Source organism: Podarcis vaucheri (genome assembly GCF_965113315.1).
Source record: "Podarcis vaucheri genome assembly, chromosome: 4".
NCBI classification, from domain to species: domain Eukaryota; kingdom Metazoa; phylum Chordata; class Lepidosauria; order Squamata; family Lacertidae; genus Podarcis; species Podarcis vaucheri.
Window position 1 is genome coordinate 78,425,384 of NC_138762.1, and position 19,190 is coordinate 78,444,573.

At 44.0% G+C, this 19,190-nt stretch overlaps 1 protein-coding gene across 1 annotated transcript in view; it reads left to right on the top strand.

The window, feature by feature from the left end:
* Positions 1 to 6,176: 6,176 nt before the first annotated feature.
* Positions 6,177 to 19,190, top strand: part of LOC309531580 (uncharacterized protein) — a 60,240-nt gene continuing 47,226 nt past the window's right edge. The window contains exon 1 of the mRNA XM_082221171.1: positions 6,177 to 6,203. Coding sequence (XP_082077297.1) covers positions 6,192 to 6,203 — 12 coding nt within the window. The 5' untranslated portion in view covers positions 6,177 to 6,191. The remainder of the gene's footprint in view (positions 6,204 to 19,190) is intronic.

Genomic DNA, 19,190 nt, shown 5'->3' on the forward strand with positions numbered 1-19,190 from the left:
TACCAGATGGAGCTGGTAGACATCTGCCCTGGACACAGAATTGACTTGTGCCTCCATGGACAGCTGTGAGTCCAAAATGACTCCCAGGCTGCACACCTGGTCCTTCAGGGGCACAGTTACCCCATTCAGGACCAGGGGTCCTCCACCCCCACCTGCCCCCTGTCCCCCAAGAACAGTACTTCTGTCTTGTCAGGAGTCAACCTCAATCTGTTAGCCGCCATCCATTCTCTAACCGCCTCTAGACACTCACACAGGACCTTCACTGCCCTCACTGGTTCTGATTTATTTATTTTTTTAAATTTTTTAAAATTAAGTTTTCCATTTAACAATCCAATCATATCACATTAGTTATTCCAAATTATACCAATACATATCGAAAAGTCCAAATATATTGCCAAATTTTAAATTTTTGTTGGGGTTACCATGCTTCGAGTTCAGTAAGGGTCCAATCATCTCATATTTCTGCTGCTTTTGGATTCACAAGTCCCATATTTCAATCTTCTTGTTGTTATTGTTTTTCTTCTTAATAACCTCTGAGTTGTTTCCACAAGCGAGTGAAGGCAAGCATTATTATGTTTCTGTGTGAACTTTGTAAGGCTCTCCCTTTTTTTAAGAAAAGCTGCTAAGTCTTTTGTATGCAGTAAATCATCACACACTGATCCAAAAGTCCTGCTTGGTGTGGCAGGCGCCATTTTTGCCAGTTCCGATGAAATAAAATCTAAGCGTTTGCTCATTAATTTTCCCAGACCAGTTGCACCATAAATCAGTCTTTCCAGGGGAGATTTTGCCAAGTCAAACTTACAATCCAAACATGATAACAGAGCAATGGCTCACCTCCCCCTCTGACTATCAATTTCGCAACATAGTTTGTCTCATAATGGTGGATCCCGATTAAGAACTGCGTCACAGGAGATCCTTTCATTTTCTTTCCAGATCTTCCCAAAAAACAAAGCCTTTAGTTATTTCCACACAGTTTATTTTCCATTCTCACTTGCTATCAGTCATGTGACGGTTCTTCTAGGGGTGGTGGTTGTTAGGTAGTATCATAATAAAAAGAAGAAGAAGTCCCCCCTCCTTTCCGTTCCGTTTCAACATACCGACATAGCTGTTATTCTTTGATGTTATCTTCTGTACAGTCCATTCCATCACTCTTAACTTCTCAGTGGCAGGCTTAATTAGCAGCTGATATACCCTTTTCTTTGCTCGAAACATGTGCAATTACTTTTATATCCAATATTTTATCTTAAGTAATGCAACTAGCGTCGCTCTCAGAAGCAGTGTCCAGGAGATCCAAAGCTCACTCAAGGGCTTTCCGTTCAGTGCCCTCACCCCCTCCTTCTTTCGAACTCGGGGGTGATTTGTGGGCAACCGCGAACGAGGCTGCATCTTCCCTCCCCCGGGAAGAGTTTTGGGAGGCTGATTTACCTCCATATTAGCCTCTTAGTTACCTTGTGTGAGCTGGAGAGATGATATTGTCGGCCATCTTCCAAGGCGCACCTAGCGCCCCCCTCACTGGTTCTAATTTAAAGGAGATGTAGAGCTGGTATAGAGGCTGTAAGTAAAACAGTATGTTCCCTTGGAGCTAATTCCCACAAAACAAGATTCTATATGCCCATAATGTACATAGTCTAGTATGTACTGTATCCAAAATTCAAGCTGTTCAGTATTTTCACACAGTTTTAATGAAAAAATGTTACTTGTACTGTAAGTTTTGTAAGGAAGTCAACCGTTCATATTTTCATAGGGTTTTTAAAATAGCTTTTAAAAAATAACATATGATTTCTAATGTTCAGAAACTGGCACAACAAAATCTTGATTATTTTATTTAAAAACATATGCTCTGACATTGAACCAGGTAAGGCTGCTTACAACAGCAAAAGTCAGAGATGAAATTGGGCAACAAAGCTAACAAATGAATTAGAACAGTGCAATAGGGATTCATCAGTAGAACTATCGCATAATCATTGGTCAAAAGTTATAATTTGCAGGCACCACACAGAAGCTTGGTTAAGAATATGTGCAGCAATACACCATTTCACTTCGTGCCACATTATACTTCTAATCTAATTTTGTAAGTGTAAGGTGTATGGGACGCGGGTGGCACTGTGGTGTAAAGCACAGAGCCTAGAGCTTGCCGATCGGAAGGTTGGCGGTTCGAATCCCCACAATGGGGTGAGCTCCCATTGCTCGGTCCCAGCTCCTGCCCACCTAGCAGTTCGAAAGCACGTAAAAGTGCAAATAGATAAATAGGTACCTCTCCGGCAGGAAGGTGAATGGCTTTTCCGTGTGCTGCTCTGGTTTGCCAGAAGTGGCTTAGTCATGCTGGCCACATGACCTGGAAGCTGCCTGTAGACAAATGCCAGCTCCCTCGGCCAGTAAAGCGAGATGAGCGCTCAACCCCAGAGTCATCCGTGACTAGACCTAATGGTCAGGGGTACCTTTACCTTTAAGGTGTATAGGGTTCAAATTAGATTTTTCCTCTGGTTGTAGTTGTCTGCCTTTTTTCTTCTATGTCTAGACCAGTGTTTCCCAACCCTTTTTGGGCAACGGCACACCTGTTTAATGAAAAAAATCTCGCGGCACACCACCATTACAGCCCCGTGACGTCAGCGCGCAGCGTCACGCTGGGAGGGACGCACGAAAGTGAAAGTTTTTTCCCTCCCCCTTGCCGGGGAACCTCCAAGCTTTGGGGGTGGGAGGAGGCAGCAGAGCGAGGGACTGAGGGACGGCGGCAACTGAGGCGGCGGCGGCTGTTGTGGTGGTGGCGGCGATAGCGGGCGGAGGAGGGGGCGGCGGCGGGGCTTGAGGAGCCGTCGCCGGGAGTTGCTGCTGCTGTTGTTGCTGCTGCTGCCCGGACATGCCGGCCTCCTCCTCCTCCGCTGTCTCACGCTCCTCCCTTTTGCACGCGCTGCCCCGCCGCTCGGCACCACCACCGCGGAGCCGCCCCCGGCTCGACGCGGATCCTCGCCGCCGCCGCCTCTCACCGCCCGACTCGCCCGCCTCCCTCCCACGGCACACCAGCCAATGTCTCACGGCACAGTAGTGTGCCGCGGAACACCGGTTGGGAAACACTGGTCTAGACTGTGGAATAAATCTCAGGGACACCCCCCCCCACTAGTAGTTGGCTTTTTTACATATAACATGCTTCAAACGTAAGCAGAGGAAGTGGTAATGTGATATGTGCAGTATATTTACTCTTTGAGGTTAATCCCTACCCCAGAGATATTTTAGAGGTAAACTACCAGCTTCCTCACCCTCTTATTTAGTTAACTGTTTACAAGCCAAACCTTTTTTATAGCAGAACAAGCACACTTTATTTAATTAAAGCAGGCATGTCCAAAGTCCATTTTGGGGGCCTAACCCAGCCCGCCCTGTGGTAGTTTATTTTCTGGGGTGAAATCTTAAAAAAACCCCACAACTTCAATCTTTTAAAAAGCTCAACAGCTTCATTCCTAAAAAAGGTAAAATCTTCATCAAATCTTCATCAAATCTGGCCCTCTTTGAAAAAAGTTTGGACGCCACTGAAAAGAAGGAGAAACCCGTCAATCACACATATTGTGTTCCTGATTCTTTTTACTTTTTTGTGTGGGTGGGCAGATTCCATCTAAAACCGCAGATGCATTTTCATTCCTTTCATTAATTGACCAGCTCTTTTTTATTATTATTTTCTTTTATGATTCCTTCCTTAGGGATTACAGTAATGTCCTTAGGCTGCTCATAAGCCTTTCAAGTGTTGGGTTTATCTCTGGGAACAGAGTTTCCCTATGCCGTTGGACGATGCTCAAGAAAGCAGCTGGAATCAGTTGTGCGACATAATTCCAAATCACTTGACAATTGTTTCTGTGTATCTGTCTTCATACGTATCATGTTATGAAGGCGGAAGGAAGATTGCCTCCTGCTTTTGGCATTTCCTCCTAGATGTTGTTAACTGTATCAGACTTCATTTATTTGTTTGGCTGCTTGAAGAGGTTTCCTTGATACATAAAAATCTGCTGAACAAGAGCGTGAACTGACTGAAATGCTTATGGGCGGTGAAAGTCAGTGTTTCAAACTGGTTGACCCAGGGATGTTCTAGGAACGAAAAACCTAACAAAGCTATGCAAGTGTGGGCCTGATCTAGATGGCAGACAATTGGGAATCCCATGTATGATCAGAATATAATACAGTAAGTATTCTAGAAAATTTCCAAATGATCAGAAAGTGCCTTAAAAAGGAGAAGGATTGTAGAGCGTCTGGTTTGCATCTAGGCTCCAGGTTCAATTACTCCAGCATCTCCACACAGGGCTGGAAGTATTCATCTGAAGAGGGCCGGAGAGAGGAAAGGTCCATACAAGTCTTGCCCACAACATCCCTTTGCTTGCTGGCCCATGTTCAAATCTCTTCACTTTCAACACAAATGTCTAAAAGTGGGAGGTCTCCAGTCTGCCTAACAGCCTTTTTTCTATGCTGTTAAAGGTAAAGGGTAAAGGGACCCCTGACCATTAGGTCCAGTCGTGACCGACTCTGGGGTTGCGGCGCTCATCTTGTTTTATTGGCTGAGGGAGCCGGCGTACAGCTTCCGGGTCATGTGGCCAGCATGACTAAGCCACTTCTGGCGAACCAGAGCAGCGCACAGAAACACTGTTTACCTTCCCGCCGGAGCGGTACCTATTTATCTACTTGCACTTTGACGTGCTTTCGAACTGCTAGGTTGGCAGGAGTAGGGACCGAGTAACGGGAGCTCACCCCGTCGCGGGGATTTGAACTGCCGACCTTCTGATCGGCAAGTCCTGGGATCTGTGGTTTAACCCACAGCGCCACCCACCTATAGATAACTTTCAGAGGGAGTTCTCTTCTTTAGACTGAGTTGGTTTTAAATGGTGGTTTAGAACACCTTTTTCACCATTGGGTGGAGTTTATTTTGTACCCTATGTCATGCTCCCGTTGGTCTTTAATCATGGTGAGGGGATTTGTAGTGTCTTGGAGTAGTATTTTATATATTGTAGATACCATCCCTTTTCTGTGTCCCTCTATTGTTAAAGAGAGTTCCCCTGTAGGCCTGATACCATTGTGAAGGTGTTATGTTCTTTGGTTAATGTGGTTGCTGGGTTTATGGGGTCTGGGGTTGTGACCATAAGGTCATCTGCAAAGAGCCCAAGTTTGTAAGTATTCAGAAGCATGCTTACTCCAACCTTGGAGACAAAGTACAGACATCCTGGCTAGTAGCTGTGCTTTTCTTTCTGAATTCTAGCTGTAACATCAAAATTGCAATGATGTTTATATTAGTTAAACTCAGTGATAAATATGCTGAAGAACATAGACTGAGAACTAACATAGGGAGGAAATTGGCAGCAGAAGAATGAGGTCATGTATCTTTTTGTAATTTGTAAGGAAATACAGTAAATATGTTTCCCACACGCTACTCACATGTTCTTTTGTTCGAGCCAGCCATGAAAAAATGCCAGATTTACTCAGAAATCATCTGCCAAGGCTTGCTTACATTCTCATACTGTGATTCCTTCTGGGTGCAATTAAATGCATATTAGGAAATGCATTCCCCTACAAACTACCACAAGCTGTTTTGCAAGCCACAGATCCCACAAAGCTATTTGGAGCTCAGGTAGAACATTTCTCTTTCTCTCATTGCAACTATTTCAGTGTTCACATGCATTGCACATGGCTAAGGTGGTGTGGCAAATCATGGCTCACTGCAAATAGCAGAATAGTTGCTAATAGCTACTGCCAATAATATACACAAGGTGCCTTATATTCTGAGCTGCACATTCCTATGAACATTTACCAGGATGTGATTTCCACTGTGCTGAGTGGGAAGTGTGTGCATAGGACTGCCCCATGAATTCCTCACATAAAGCAGCTTTTATTCTGGAAAAATTGGGAAAGTCACAAAACCTAGGCTGATAGAGCCAGCAATCAGAGCCATTATAAAACAGCAACTTTTCTGTTTCCATCTTCTTATCAGTCACACATCATGCATATAATTCTTACATGGCTTCTACATCAAACCAGATTGCTTCTTGACATTTGTCCAAAACCAGGTCATTTAACCACATCACCCGGTGGGTGCTCATAAACAAAGATGTTTTCAGCTGTGCTCTTTGAAATCTTCCAAACAAATTGAAATGAACCACTGTTCTATTTCAAAATACAAAAAGGAAACCTTTTGAAGAAGACTTGCTTTTGCAAATAAAGAAATGCAACCAAAGGTAAATATCGTCTTCTTCTTCTTGTTCTTTTCTTCTTGTTGTTCTTCTTCCACATTTTCCAGAATGCTTTCTTTAGTCTAAAGTCTTAATACGTTTACACAGAACAAACCCTATCTAATAAACTGTTGTCTCAAGCTAGAACTCATCTTGCTATTGATTCAGTGCTATCTTATATCTTCAATGCTATCTTTCTTAGATGATTGGATGGCTTTGAAAGAGAATTAGACTCACCCAGACTCACCCAGCCCTACTATGTTAAATACGTATTCTGTAGTTGACCTCCTTTGTAATGTTTTATTTTAAAATCTTTAAGATAATATTCTAGTTTTCTGTTATGCTGCTTTGACTATATACTCTATATTTGACTTTCTTCAGATTGTTTTATTTATGTTTTATTGATTTAATATGCTGTAAACCGCTTTGAAATTTTTCTTAAAAATAGAAAGTGGCATAGGAAATTTTTAAAGAGACATATATGGAGAAAAAGGCTAAAAATGGCTACTAGCCACTGTTAAGTATAATTGTTTAATTGACACTGAAATGGAGAATGTCTGATTGTGTGTTACTGAAGGCTTTAACATGGGGGTTTTCTATATTAAGCTCACTGAACACACATATATATAGGTTGATAACTGTTACTGTTTTCTGCTAGTTCTGATGAGGTGTTTAACTTTAGATCACATGGAAGGCAACTGAATTGCAAATTCACCGTTTTGGAAGGGTGGTGGCTGTTGTCTTTTGTTCCCAGCCAGTGGGGGAGTAAGGTGCCTCTCCAGGAACTGCATAGCATTTGGGGCTGGAATGAAGGCAGGCTAATGGAGCCTGTGTGAGAGAAAGCTAGGTTTGTCAGCTCTAATTATAAGTTATTTTATTTTTTATAAGATGCTGAGCATGTGTTTGGACAAGATATTGTGAAACTGTTTGGATGTAACATTTATTGGGTTTTGTTCTGTTATGAGGAAAGTTATGCAAGGAAGGTTTTGAATGGGTCTGGATAATGTTTTATTCCAAAAGGAGTCTGTTTTTATGCACCCAGTTGCTTCAAGCTGCATAATACTTTAATATCTGCAATTGCCACAAAGGCTAGGTTCTACCGCTACTGTTGGAGTTGATATGCCTCCAAATGCCAGTTCCTGGAAATCACAAGTGCTGTTGTGCTTAGCCTTCTGTTTCCTTAGGCACCTGGTTGGCTGATATAAGAAGAGGATGCTGTAGTAGATGGGACATTAACCAGATACTGTAGGCTCTTCTCATCTTCTTATGCTGAGATTCCTGAGTCTACCTTTATTTAATTTTGGTGGGGGGGGGGGGTAGAAGAGAAGAACTGGTCATCCGCAATACCATTTTCATTGTCCTTGACTACTTAGTTATAATGTTTCTTGAACAATACTTCAGATACAGACTATTTCAAACAGAGTAGTTTGTTTACCCTGTTTGTTTAAAATAGTTATTAACAGGGGAGGCCTCAGTGAAGCTACAAGCTGTGTATTGGCTTGGCTTTGCCTTCCTCCTGCAAAAACATTTGTTTCACAGCAAAAACAACTCCTGATTCACTTCTAATTACTTGGTAGGTGTGAAGGGAACATTACCAGGCATTGCCAAAAATAAAGATGGTGCTCTTAGTGATTATTTCCATCCTCTGGAAAAGATGGGCCTAGGCCAGAATTGCGAATTGCAGCCAGACAAGAAGGCTCCTGGAACACAAAGGTCTGCCTGGCAAACTCAGACCCAAGCCAAGCTAGATGGCTCTGGCTTCAGGAAAGAATTAGTGGCTCAATTGCTCATTTTTAAGCACGAGCTCATGGAGAGGGGAGCACAATGTTAAAACCTCTAGGAGCCAAGATGGCTGTGTTTGGCGTGCATCTTGGTCACATTGCAACATCAACCTCTGAAACTCTAGACATGGGACTTCAGAACTCAGAGGAATTATTATTTCTGTGTTGAGAAAGCAACTTGATTAAGAAAAATCTGGAGGCAATGCAGCTTTTCATCAGATGAAGAAATGTTCGTTTTTGTGGATGTTGGAAGGCACAGAAGACTGGGAGATTTTGGCTTTAATGTAAGTTAACATGGTTGAGGACAGATATACTGGGATTTGAAATAATAGGTGCCCACTTTGAATGAGCACACAGCATGCATACACCTAAAGATGCCACTCTTCCAATATACATTACTTCTCACAATTCATTAAAAAAAGAGAATTAATTATAAAATTAAGAAAAATTAATGATTAATGAAGGAAAGCCAATAATGGTACTTCAAAATCCTAGCCAAAAGACTAGGTGCAGAATTTGGCGGCCAGGTTGTTCTTCTTCATCATCATCATCATCATCATCATCATCATCTTTGAGGCTGGTAATGGCCATGTTGCGAAAGGCGGGAATTCAGTACTGCTGGGGCTTCTGTTTTCATTTATCTCTGTCTGAAATGGTACCATTCACTCTACAATGAGGAAGCCCTCATGATTTCAACCCCCTGAAGCTAGCAAAGTTGTTGATGGAGAAGGAGAAGCGGGACCTTCACATTGACACATTTCTTGGGAGTGACAAAATGGCGGCTGAACTTCACTGAGGAGACCAGCTCTGAATGACAAGCCAGGCAGACCAGACAAAGGACACCCACCAACACCAGCTCAACAAAGACAGATACATATAATATTCCAAGTATCATGATGCCTACTACTTTGCTTGATGTTTTCATCTTTATATGCTATATTTCTAGGAGTCAATTTACTACATCTTCATATATTAATAACATGGGTTGAAGCGCAGGGCGGGGGGGGGGAGGCAGGGAGAAGATCAGTCCCATCCCCATATTTTTATAGTTCACTAAGAGAGAGGCAGGGACGCGCGTAACTCTGTGGGTTAAAACAGAGCCTAGGACTTGCAGAAGGTCAGCGGTTTGAATCCCCACGATGGGGTGAGCTCCGATTGCTCGGTCCCAGCTCCTGCCAACCTAAGCAGTTTGAAAGCACATCAAAGTGCAAGTAGATAAATAGGTACTGCTCCGGCGGGAAGGTAAACGGTGTTTCTGTGCACTGCTCTGGTTTGCCAGAAGCAGCTTGGTCATGCTGGCCACATGACCCGGAAGCTGTACGCTGGCTCCCTCGGCCAATAAAGCGAGATGAGCACCGCAACCCCAGAGTCGGTCACGACTGGACCTAATGGTCAAGGGTCCCTTTACCTTTAAGAGAGAGGCAGGAGTGGGGTTTCTTCTTGGTTTTCTTTAATTTATATTAAATTCACTGCCACAGCAACTTCCCCCACAATGGAGTAGTTTTTACCTTAAAGTCTAAGTTCTCATTCTATGCTTAAGCACATAGACAAAGATTCTGTGAAAGTAATATAGCCTTTTTGATCAGACTGTATACTTTCTTATCTACTTGATATGTCTTGCCAATTTGTTGTGAAACTGAGGGCTAGGTAATTAATATTAAAGCTTTCTGTTCTCTGTTACATCATTTTTAGTCCTCTTCTGCAAATATTCATGTAGTGAGTGAGAAGGATCTATGTTCTCATACTACTATTCGGGAAGCTTTTAATGTTTGATGTATTATAGTATTTTAATATTCTTTTGGAAGCCGCCCAGAGTGGCTGGGGAAGCCCAGCCAGATGGGCGGGGTATAAATAATAAATTATTATTATTATTATTATTATTATTATTATTATTATTATTATTATTACTAGCATGCCTGGAGAACCTGAAAAATATATTTGTTTGGGGGGCACATGAAACTAAAACATGATGGGTCCTTTTTCATGGAAAACCTCCATGTAGAGCCTCATAAGGTGATTTTTAAAAAATTGTTGAACTGAAAAAAGCAGATGAATCACTGACTTCAAACTAATATATTGCTTGAATGCTTCACCTATAGCACTGCCATGATGTCCCTATTTTCATCAGAGAAATGTTGGAGGGTATGAAACAAACAAAACAGCACATGGAAGGAACTGGAATTTAGTCTAGCTCTGAGCACGCTTGCAGATCCTTGTTGAAAAGCTTTGAACATTAAATGTTTGGGATGTAATCTTAGGGAAGGTCCTGCTCTGTGTCAATTATGCATGATATAATCACTATAAATAAAGGTGGGGAAACAGTTTTTGTTTTACCTGGAAGCATCCTCCCCACCCCACCAAAAAAAAACAAATTGGTTCACCCATGGAGTCTGCTAGAGTTGGGCTCTATTTTTCCTAACTACTGCAGGAACTTACCAAATGATCTCATATGCTGTCTGCTCCATCCTAATCCCTGTCACCTGGAACTCTTACTAGAGTCATAAATCATGAGTGGGGTTGATAGTCATTTTGGCTCAGGAATAGCCTGTCAAATACCTGTGTTGGCATCTATGGTGGTGGCAGCCAGAAAAAGGCCTATCAGGCATATTTCAGGAGCTATTGCCAGACCCTTCCTTGAGAGTGGTATGCGCTGTTCTCAGGAAGCGTCTGGCAGTTTAAATTTTGGAGGGAGGGTCCCCCAATGAGAAGATTTAAGGATATATTACTGCATCTGTTCTGAAGACAGGGGTTCCTCCTCAAAAAACCTTGTTCAGACTGGTGTGTTTGTTCAGACACCAGTGCTGGTGCTAACACTAATACTACATTAAAAAACAAAGCAAAACCGAAAGTGAAACTGATGAGGCTACTGAAAGTCAAGAAGTAGCACCATGCAGGAAGGCAGAGTTATAGACTGCCAACAAACAGGGGTGCCAACTTGAATAAAAATATGTGGAGGCAGGTAAGCCCCGTATCTGTTAGGATTCCAGCTCTGTGTTTGCAGTCATGGGATTGTTGTCTATCACATGACGGTGTATGTTTTCATTCCACAGTGTGGGAAGTGACGGAGACAGGATGTTTGTATTACTGTGTTCCGTGAAGTGGGACTATTGTCCTTTGTTTCTTTCTCTTTGCTGTCTGATGAGAAAGAGGAAGGAGCTAAGTCAGAATGCTCTGAGTGTATTATATGTAAATAAAAGTAGATTAGCCAAAATGCAGTGCTACTGGGTTCTGTTACTCAAACTGCCAATACTCTGCAGGATCGTAAGTATTCTGATGCCTCTTGGTATCAGTTGCTGTGATGTTCGGGCTGAAGAAAGCTTTTGAAGCTCCTGAACGATCGACTAGGAGGGAGAGAACACGCCAGTCGGGCATGTTTCTCTACCAGAGTCCTACACAAGAGTAGGATGATCCTAACAGTATCATCAATCACAAGACACGGTGCACGCACACCATTTGAATGGCAATGCCCATTAGCTTGGGGGAGGAGGGGGGTGTCTCAATTTTTTTATTGGAGGGCCCGAAAGGACCTCAGCTCCTAGGAGTTGGCTCCAGAGCCACTAACCATGCCACTGCCCACTTCTCTGTGCTGGTTGAGACGGTAGTGCTACTCAGTTGTGCTAGAAGGCTGGAAAACGGGCTACAAAGCAGCACTTGTGGGCAGGGGAACGGGAATATACTTGATGAAAATCACAGGAATGCACTTGTTTGGGAAGGACATTGTTTCGATTCTGTGGCACAAATCAGTCTGCAAATTTTGTCCATACCAGATGAAAAGGCTGCTGTGAAACTACCCTACATGGGATGTCCGTCCGCCCATAGTGACTGGAAATGCATTAAAGTTTATTATCTGCCCTCTCTGCTCCAACATTTCTCTGTGATGCCGAGGCTGAAGAAAGGTGGGTGTGGGCCTGGCAGTTGATTGGCTCCCCATGGATGCAACTGTTCCCACCATGTGGAAGGGGAAGTAAGACTGTCTCCTGGATGTGCTCCTCCCATAGTCTCTGTGCTCTATTAAATATATTACTATGTTACTCTTGCTACTATAATTTGTTAATTTGAAGAAGTAAGGTTGTTTGGAAGAGAGAGTGAGAGAGAGCGAGAGAGCGCTACCTTGCCATCCAAAATGGCACCCCAATTTTTCCTGGGTGGGGGCTTGAGCCAGAATTGAATAGAAAGGAAGTAAAATAAGCCCTTGACGGACAGTACACTCTCCTGGGTGCTGACCCAAGATTAATCTAGAAGCCAGTGAGGAAACTGCGTAGGACTGGTAGTTTATAATATGTCTGAAAGAAAACCATATGCCTATTTCTACTTCAGTGAATAAAGGTCACAAGAAAAACATCTGGGATATGATTAGCTATCACACAACCTTTTAAATAATGCTATGGACAAATTAAGGGCATTGTGAAATTACTTTTTAATAGGCTATGTCTCAGTCTGCGCCAAATCTTGATTTCCTGGAATCATTTTTTTAATCATCTGTTTATCATTCTTGCTGTGGAATCAAGCCAAGTGAAGCAGCACAACTAGATACTTTGAAATCTAGTAATGCTACCACAATTTCCACTGTGTGTGCCTGAACTACTGACAGGACGCCTTTCCAATTAACAAAGTAGCACTTAGCTCGGCTTTCCCAGTGTGACTTTCCAGGATTTCAGGTATACAATTCCTGCGGTGGCTGGCCCATTAGGGCAAATAGGATATTGTTCTACTAACCTCAGTCTTGATTCCTCCAAGACCACCAGCCTGCATTCTTACTTAAAACCAGCCCTGGCTGCCTGCTTACTCCTCTGTAGTCCTTGTACAACTGAGCAGGGAGGTGGATGGGGACAAAGTAATTAGTTGGCTAGTCCAGTAACGGCTAGACCAGGCATGTCCAACAGGTAGATCGTGATCTACTGGTAGATCACTGGACGTCTGTGGTAGATCACTGGTAGACCACTGTCTCCCCCCAAAGAACCTCAACAACTTTGGCTCCCCTAAAAAAAGCTCATTTTTTTTGCCCTGCATCCCCCCAAAACGGGGCTTTCCTTCTCCCTAAAAAAAGCTCAATAACAACTTTGATCTGAATGCCTAAAAAACAGGCCTTCCTCCTCCCCCAAAAGCTCAACAACTTTGACCTGAATCCCCCCAAAGGGGGTAGATTACTGCCAGTGTTTAACTCTGTAAGTAGATCGCAGTCTCTTGGGAGTTGGCCATCCCTGGTCTAGGCTATGTAGAACAGAGATAGACAACAAGATGTTGCTGAACTACAACCTGCACAATCCCTCACCACCAGCCATGCTGATGGGAGTCATAGTCTGGAGGGTGCAACAGCTGCTACCCTTGCTCCAGAGGGCTTATCCTTCTTTTGGTGGAGATGCCTAGATGGCAGATTAGCTGGGAATTAACCTGCAAACTTGCAATTCAACTGGTTTCAGTACCTTGATCTGTGAAATTCACCTAGGCTGGATCTACACTGACCTGTTTAACTTTATTTTCCCCTGTTAGAAAGATATAGATATGTCATTCTAAAATGCCACAGGGCATACCTGTTAATTACCTTGGCTTTTTTTGGGGGGGGGGGTGAGTGTTAAATGTAAGTAATACCCAGCCATGCCATTTTCCAAAACGCTGTTTCTTTCCCTGCTAGGATGGAAGAAGCAAAAAAACGGGAGGAGAAACTGCACACTGTCCCTTGAATACCATTGGAGGAGGGATCAGAGTTTGAATGAAGTAAAAAAAAAGGGCAAAACACTACATAGGGACATATGAGGAGTGTTTCACCTATATGGCAGCAGAAAATGATTAAAAATTAAGTGATAAAAAGACAAGGTAATAATGCATTATGAATGTAAAAAGTAGGATGCCATGTGTCCATCTGCAACAGGGGTAGTCAACCTGGTCCCTACCGCCCACTAGTGGGCGTTTTAGGATTCTGGGTGGGCGGTAGGGGGGGCACATGTTATTGCAGCACTGGTGGGCGGTAAGGAAATTTTACCATCAAGAAAGTTGCGTTAGTGGGTGGTAGGTATAAAAAGGTTGACTACCCCGATCTACACTATCAAAACCATTCCTTAACCTTTCCTTAATGTTAAAAACCACGAGTGTAGATCTGCCCCTGCTTTTAGCTGCTTGTGGATTCCCCTCTGGAAAAAAATATTTTTCATAGCATCATACTGGATGATTCCCAGTGATGAGGCCAAGCACAAAGAATCTTGGGTGGTACTTCAGTCTGAAAGAAAAAAACCCCTCATAGCATTCACTAAGCTCTACATTGTATATTCTATACAATCTGACTATCCCAAACAGTGGCGTAGCGTGCGTTGTCAGTACCCGGGTCAAGGCAAGTAATTTGCGCCCCCTAACCCGTGGATTTGCGCCCCCTAACCCATGGATTTGCGCCCCATAACCCTAACCCCCAGATGTTGTGCCCGGTGTGGCTGGCTCCCCCTGCACCCCCCACGCTACGCCACTGGTCCCAAACCAGACAGTTATACAGCAGTCAAATAAACTGGGATGCCTGTGGTAATGAAACACAGTTGTCTGAAGTGTTCAGCAAATATTATTTTTCTCCACGTTCTTCTTAAAGCAAATGTAGTGTTTTCCCGGAACCCTGCATGCCACATGCTGAAAACTTTGTTAATCCTGTACAATGCTAGGGAAAAGTTCAAGCTCTTGCTGAAAACTTCGTTTTGTTAACTTAGAAACCACCAGTGTGGCAACAACTGCATTCCATTACTCAATCTGGATGAGAAAGGCACTTAGCACATTCTATGGGGCTGATTCCTGCCACTGTAAACTGGATCCTGAAGCATATTATATCAATTTAACCAGATTTTGAGTGAGTATCCAGTTTCAGAAAAGCATGGGGGAATAAAGGGTACAAGACTTTTAGCTCAGGCTCCCATATTATAACCTTTCGTTTTGTTTATTTATTACTTCACAGGGTAAATGTGTTCAAGCCTCCAAAAAAGGGTCAAAGGACAAGCTGTACAGCTGTTCCCATTATGCATATTTACTTAGGAATAACACCCACTGATTCCCATAAAGTGTGTATAGATTGTAAAATGCTAGTGTCACATTTTAGCATGGTGCTTTGCCTGTTTGCTTTATTTTTTGGTGAGAACTACTTGTTCACATGTAGTTGGGAGTACTTGAGAAGTACATGCAGGGCTGTCCGTAGGATAAATACAAACACAGCCTCTCAATTCAACTTGGGGCCCCCTCAGACCCACAACCCAGGCAACCGCCCAGTTCACCCACCCCTAAGGCCAACCCTGGTTAGGTGACACAAATAATAAAATATAACTAACAGCACAGTCTGGTTGTGATCGTTTTGCCTGCTTCAGCCAAGAAAAGGGGGCTTACTAAGGGCCCAATTTGTTTGCATGTAATAATAATAATAATAATAATTAGTGGTTTTTTGCATGGCAGCTCAAAGGGACTTATAATATTTTAAGCAAAAACCAAGCACATACATACATGGAAACCAGCATTTAAAAAAAGAATCTGAAAGACAACTCTATTTTTTAAACAGGTAGATCGAAACAGCCCAACCCCACAAAAGGCTATAATTAAAAGCCAAAGCCTGATGGAATGAATGAATGAATGATCTTCCTTAGAAGATACTTAATTATGGCACCAAGCAGTGCTTTTTTAAAAGAAGAAGAAGAAGAAGAAGAAGAAGAAGAAGAAGAAGAAGAAGAAAGGTGCCGGTACTCACTATGAAGTTTTTGCAGTAAGCGCCACACTTTTAATATTGGGTGTGTGTGTGTGCTGGTACTGCATATCCTTGAGTACCCCCAGAAAAAAAGGCACGGGCACCAAAGGAGACTCATTCTATAAACAGGGAGCCACCACTGAAAAGGCCCCTTCTCTTGTTGCTGTCCTCGAGACCTCCTGCTCAAAGAAGGGCCCTCAGATGATGATTGCAGTTTCCAGATGGGTTCACATGGAGAGCGGCAGTCCTTGGAGAACTGGGGTCCTGAGCCACAAAAGACTTTATAGGTCAAACCCAGCACTTTGAATAGTGCCAGTTTTATTAAAAGTGCTATCCAGTTAAAAGGAGTCATCAGAATGGGTTTGTACTTATGCTCTCCCCAGGGAGGTTTGGCTGGTGCCTTCATTATACCCCTTGAGGCGGCAGGTGAAAAGGTTTTTCTTCCACCTGGGCCTTGGGCTGACGGACATGTGAAATATAGAATTGTAGACTTGGAAGGGACCCTGTGGATCATCTAGTCCAACCCACTGCAATGCAGGAATATGCAGCTGCCCCATATGGGGGATCAAACCTGCATCCTTGGGGTTATCAGCACCATGCTCTGACCCAGTCTTTGATGTTGGAGGGGGAGGTTATTGGTTTCTTTTGGTTCTTAATTTTATTATGCATTTTGTGGTTTGTTGGTTTGTTTTTGTTCTTATTTTTATTGTGTTTTTCATACTGTCATGTTGATGTTGTGAGGCACCCGGATAGGTACAGACGAAAGGCGGTCCACAAATTTAATACATAATAGTAATTTTCAGTGATGTATGGAATTAATAGTGATGTATGGAAGTGAGAGCTGGACCAGAAAGAAGGCTGATTGCTGAAGAATTGATGCTTTTGAATTATGGTGCTGGAGGAGACACTTGAGAGTCCCATGGACTGCAAGAAGATCAAACCTATCCATTCTGAAGGAAATCAGCCCTGAGTGCTCACTGGAAGGACAGATCGTGAAGCTGAGGCTCCAATACTTTGGCCACCTCATGAGAAGAGAAGACTCCCTGGAAAAGACCCTGATGTTGGGAAAGATGGAGGGCATAAGGAGAAGGGGACGACAGAGGGCGAGATGGTTGGACAGTGTTCTTGAAGCGACAAACATGAGTCTGACCAAGCTGCGGGAGGCAGTGGAAGACAGGAGTGCCTGGCGTGCTCTGCTCCATGGGGTCACGAAGAGTCGGACACGACTAAACGACACCAAGAAGTAATTTTTATTCTTCTCCTCGCCCAGTCCCTAAGGCTGATTTCTGAGGAGCCAGGCAGGTGAGGATCAAGCTCGCGAGTCTCGGCTTGTTCCCTGAACCAGGATCCGGGATCCGAGTCCATTCTTCCGCGCCTGGGTGATTCAGAGCAGCCCCGGCGCTTCTGGCAGCGGCGACCCACCGCCTCCTCCGTCCCGCCCAAGCGTCCAGGGCCGCCGAGGGGCGGGCTTCGCCTTAACGGGCAGGGGCGGAGCTCCCCTCGGCCCTCGGTGCCTGAGGCGAGTCGTGGCGAAGCTGCCGGCCGGGAGAGTCCAGGTGAGGAGAAGGCGCTGGGCGCAAGGCGCAAGGCGCGCGGGTCTGGGTCGGCTGCTGAGGGGTTGAGAGTCCGCGAGGGGGGCAGCTCGCCTCTGTCTGAGGCTTAGGCGCAGCCGTCTTGCGTGGCTCTTTCTGGAGCACCAGGGGAGCGCGCTGTGTGGGGAAAGAGTTTAGGCAAGTTCCTGGCACCGGGTGAGTCACGCCTTGGACCCGGCAGCGCGGCCTCTTCTTGCCCGCCAGGACAGGCTGGCCTGGGGCGTGAGGGGGCAGCAGGTTCTTCCAAGAGCCGCGGGGAAGAGGCCGGACGGGTTCCTGCGGGCTTCGCCGTTGCCTTTCCTGGCGCCACTGAGGGGGGCAGATCAGCAGGTGGAGAAAGGGAAAGGGAGCTTCAGCTGCAGTCATTTCTGAGGAGCCCTGACAGACAGATAGACAGACAGAAGCCAACTGGGCGTCCCTCTATAGAGGTGTCTTGTTTAGGCAGGTTGCTGTCAGTCTTGAATGTGTACAGAGCTGTTTCCCTTTTTTTTCAGCAGCCTGCCTTGACGGACACTTTCCCGAAATGGGCTTCAGAGGCCCTTTATGAAGTTGACCTGAGTGGATTTAGAAACACGCAGGATCCAAACAGGTTAGAAACCTAATCTGGTTTCCGACTGGGGCCTGTTAATATCATCTCCAGTTCTCTACCACGAGCAAACTATGGTTTTTACCCCTTTGAGGGTTTTTCTGACTTTTTACTAAAGTGGGCAAAAGGACATCAGACAAGATACCTCCTTTTCAAAGATGCACCTTCTATAGAATCAAGGGATTGCGTTTAACAAGCTGCTAGTCCCTATGATTTTCAAAGAGAGGGAAAGCACCAAAAATCTCAGTTTTTAAAAATTCCACTCCGTTGGCAACAACCCATCTCCAAATGGCATATTTGATTCTCCTAGACTTATGAATGCTAACTGATCTCCCCCAATGCAAGGCCTGTCTTTGGAAATGGCAGTATTTGGTATATGATGTGTAACTTATTTCTGTCCATACCATACCTATTCCAAATGCAGCTGACTCCATAGGTTTGGTCCAGTAATTTGGGGAGGGAGGCAGCTTCACAAAGTTAAAAACATAGGATGGTATTCAACCAACTCAGAGTAGACTTATTGAAATTAATGCACAAGACCAAGGTCCACTAATTTCCATGAGTCTACTCCAAGTTAAAATCACTTGAATACCTGGAAAGTTATTGCCTTCCAGATGTTGTTGAATCACAGCTCCTATCAGTCCCGGCAAGAATGGCTAATGGCCTGGGATGTTGGGAGTTGTACCTCAGCAACATCTGGAGGGCCAAAGGTTTAGCACATCTGATGCAATTCACAACTTAACCTAACTTCATTGATTTCAGTGGGTCTGTTCTGAGTATGACAACTTGGTAGGTGTGGGCAATTTAAATCCACCCTTCCCCAAACAAGATCCTTGATGGCTAGCATGTTAAGTCTTTGCTCGGAACTATTAAGTGATTCATGGGTGATGCATTGGCAATACATTTAAAGTTCATAAGTGATTGAAAACCCAAGCATGCCATTACATTCTCTCTGGTCCAGGTGTTAAGTGTTTTCAGTTATATATATCCAGTGAGCCTTAGCTTCTTTTGTTCCTTCGTGTCTCTCACAGAGTTAAAGTTCTTGTTTGCTATTTTGGTGCAATGTGTAAATGGGACATTGTTGACTTTGCTGCATATTTTCTGGGTGATGGTAACTATGAGGTGCTGAGTGAACTTTCCCTGTTAACTTACTCTTGCCTTGCTTTTGACCACTCCTACATCTGGAGGGGAACCAGTTGAACTATGGCTTGCCTTTCTCTTGAATGTGGCCTGCATAGATTGTGAATGTGACCAACATTGTGTGTTGGACATTCTGAAGTTCTAGTTGCTAAATCAATGATTATCAGAAGCAGAATGATTTTTATTGGATTT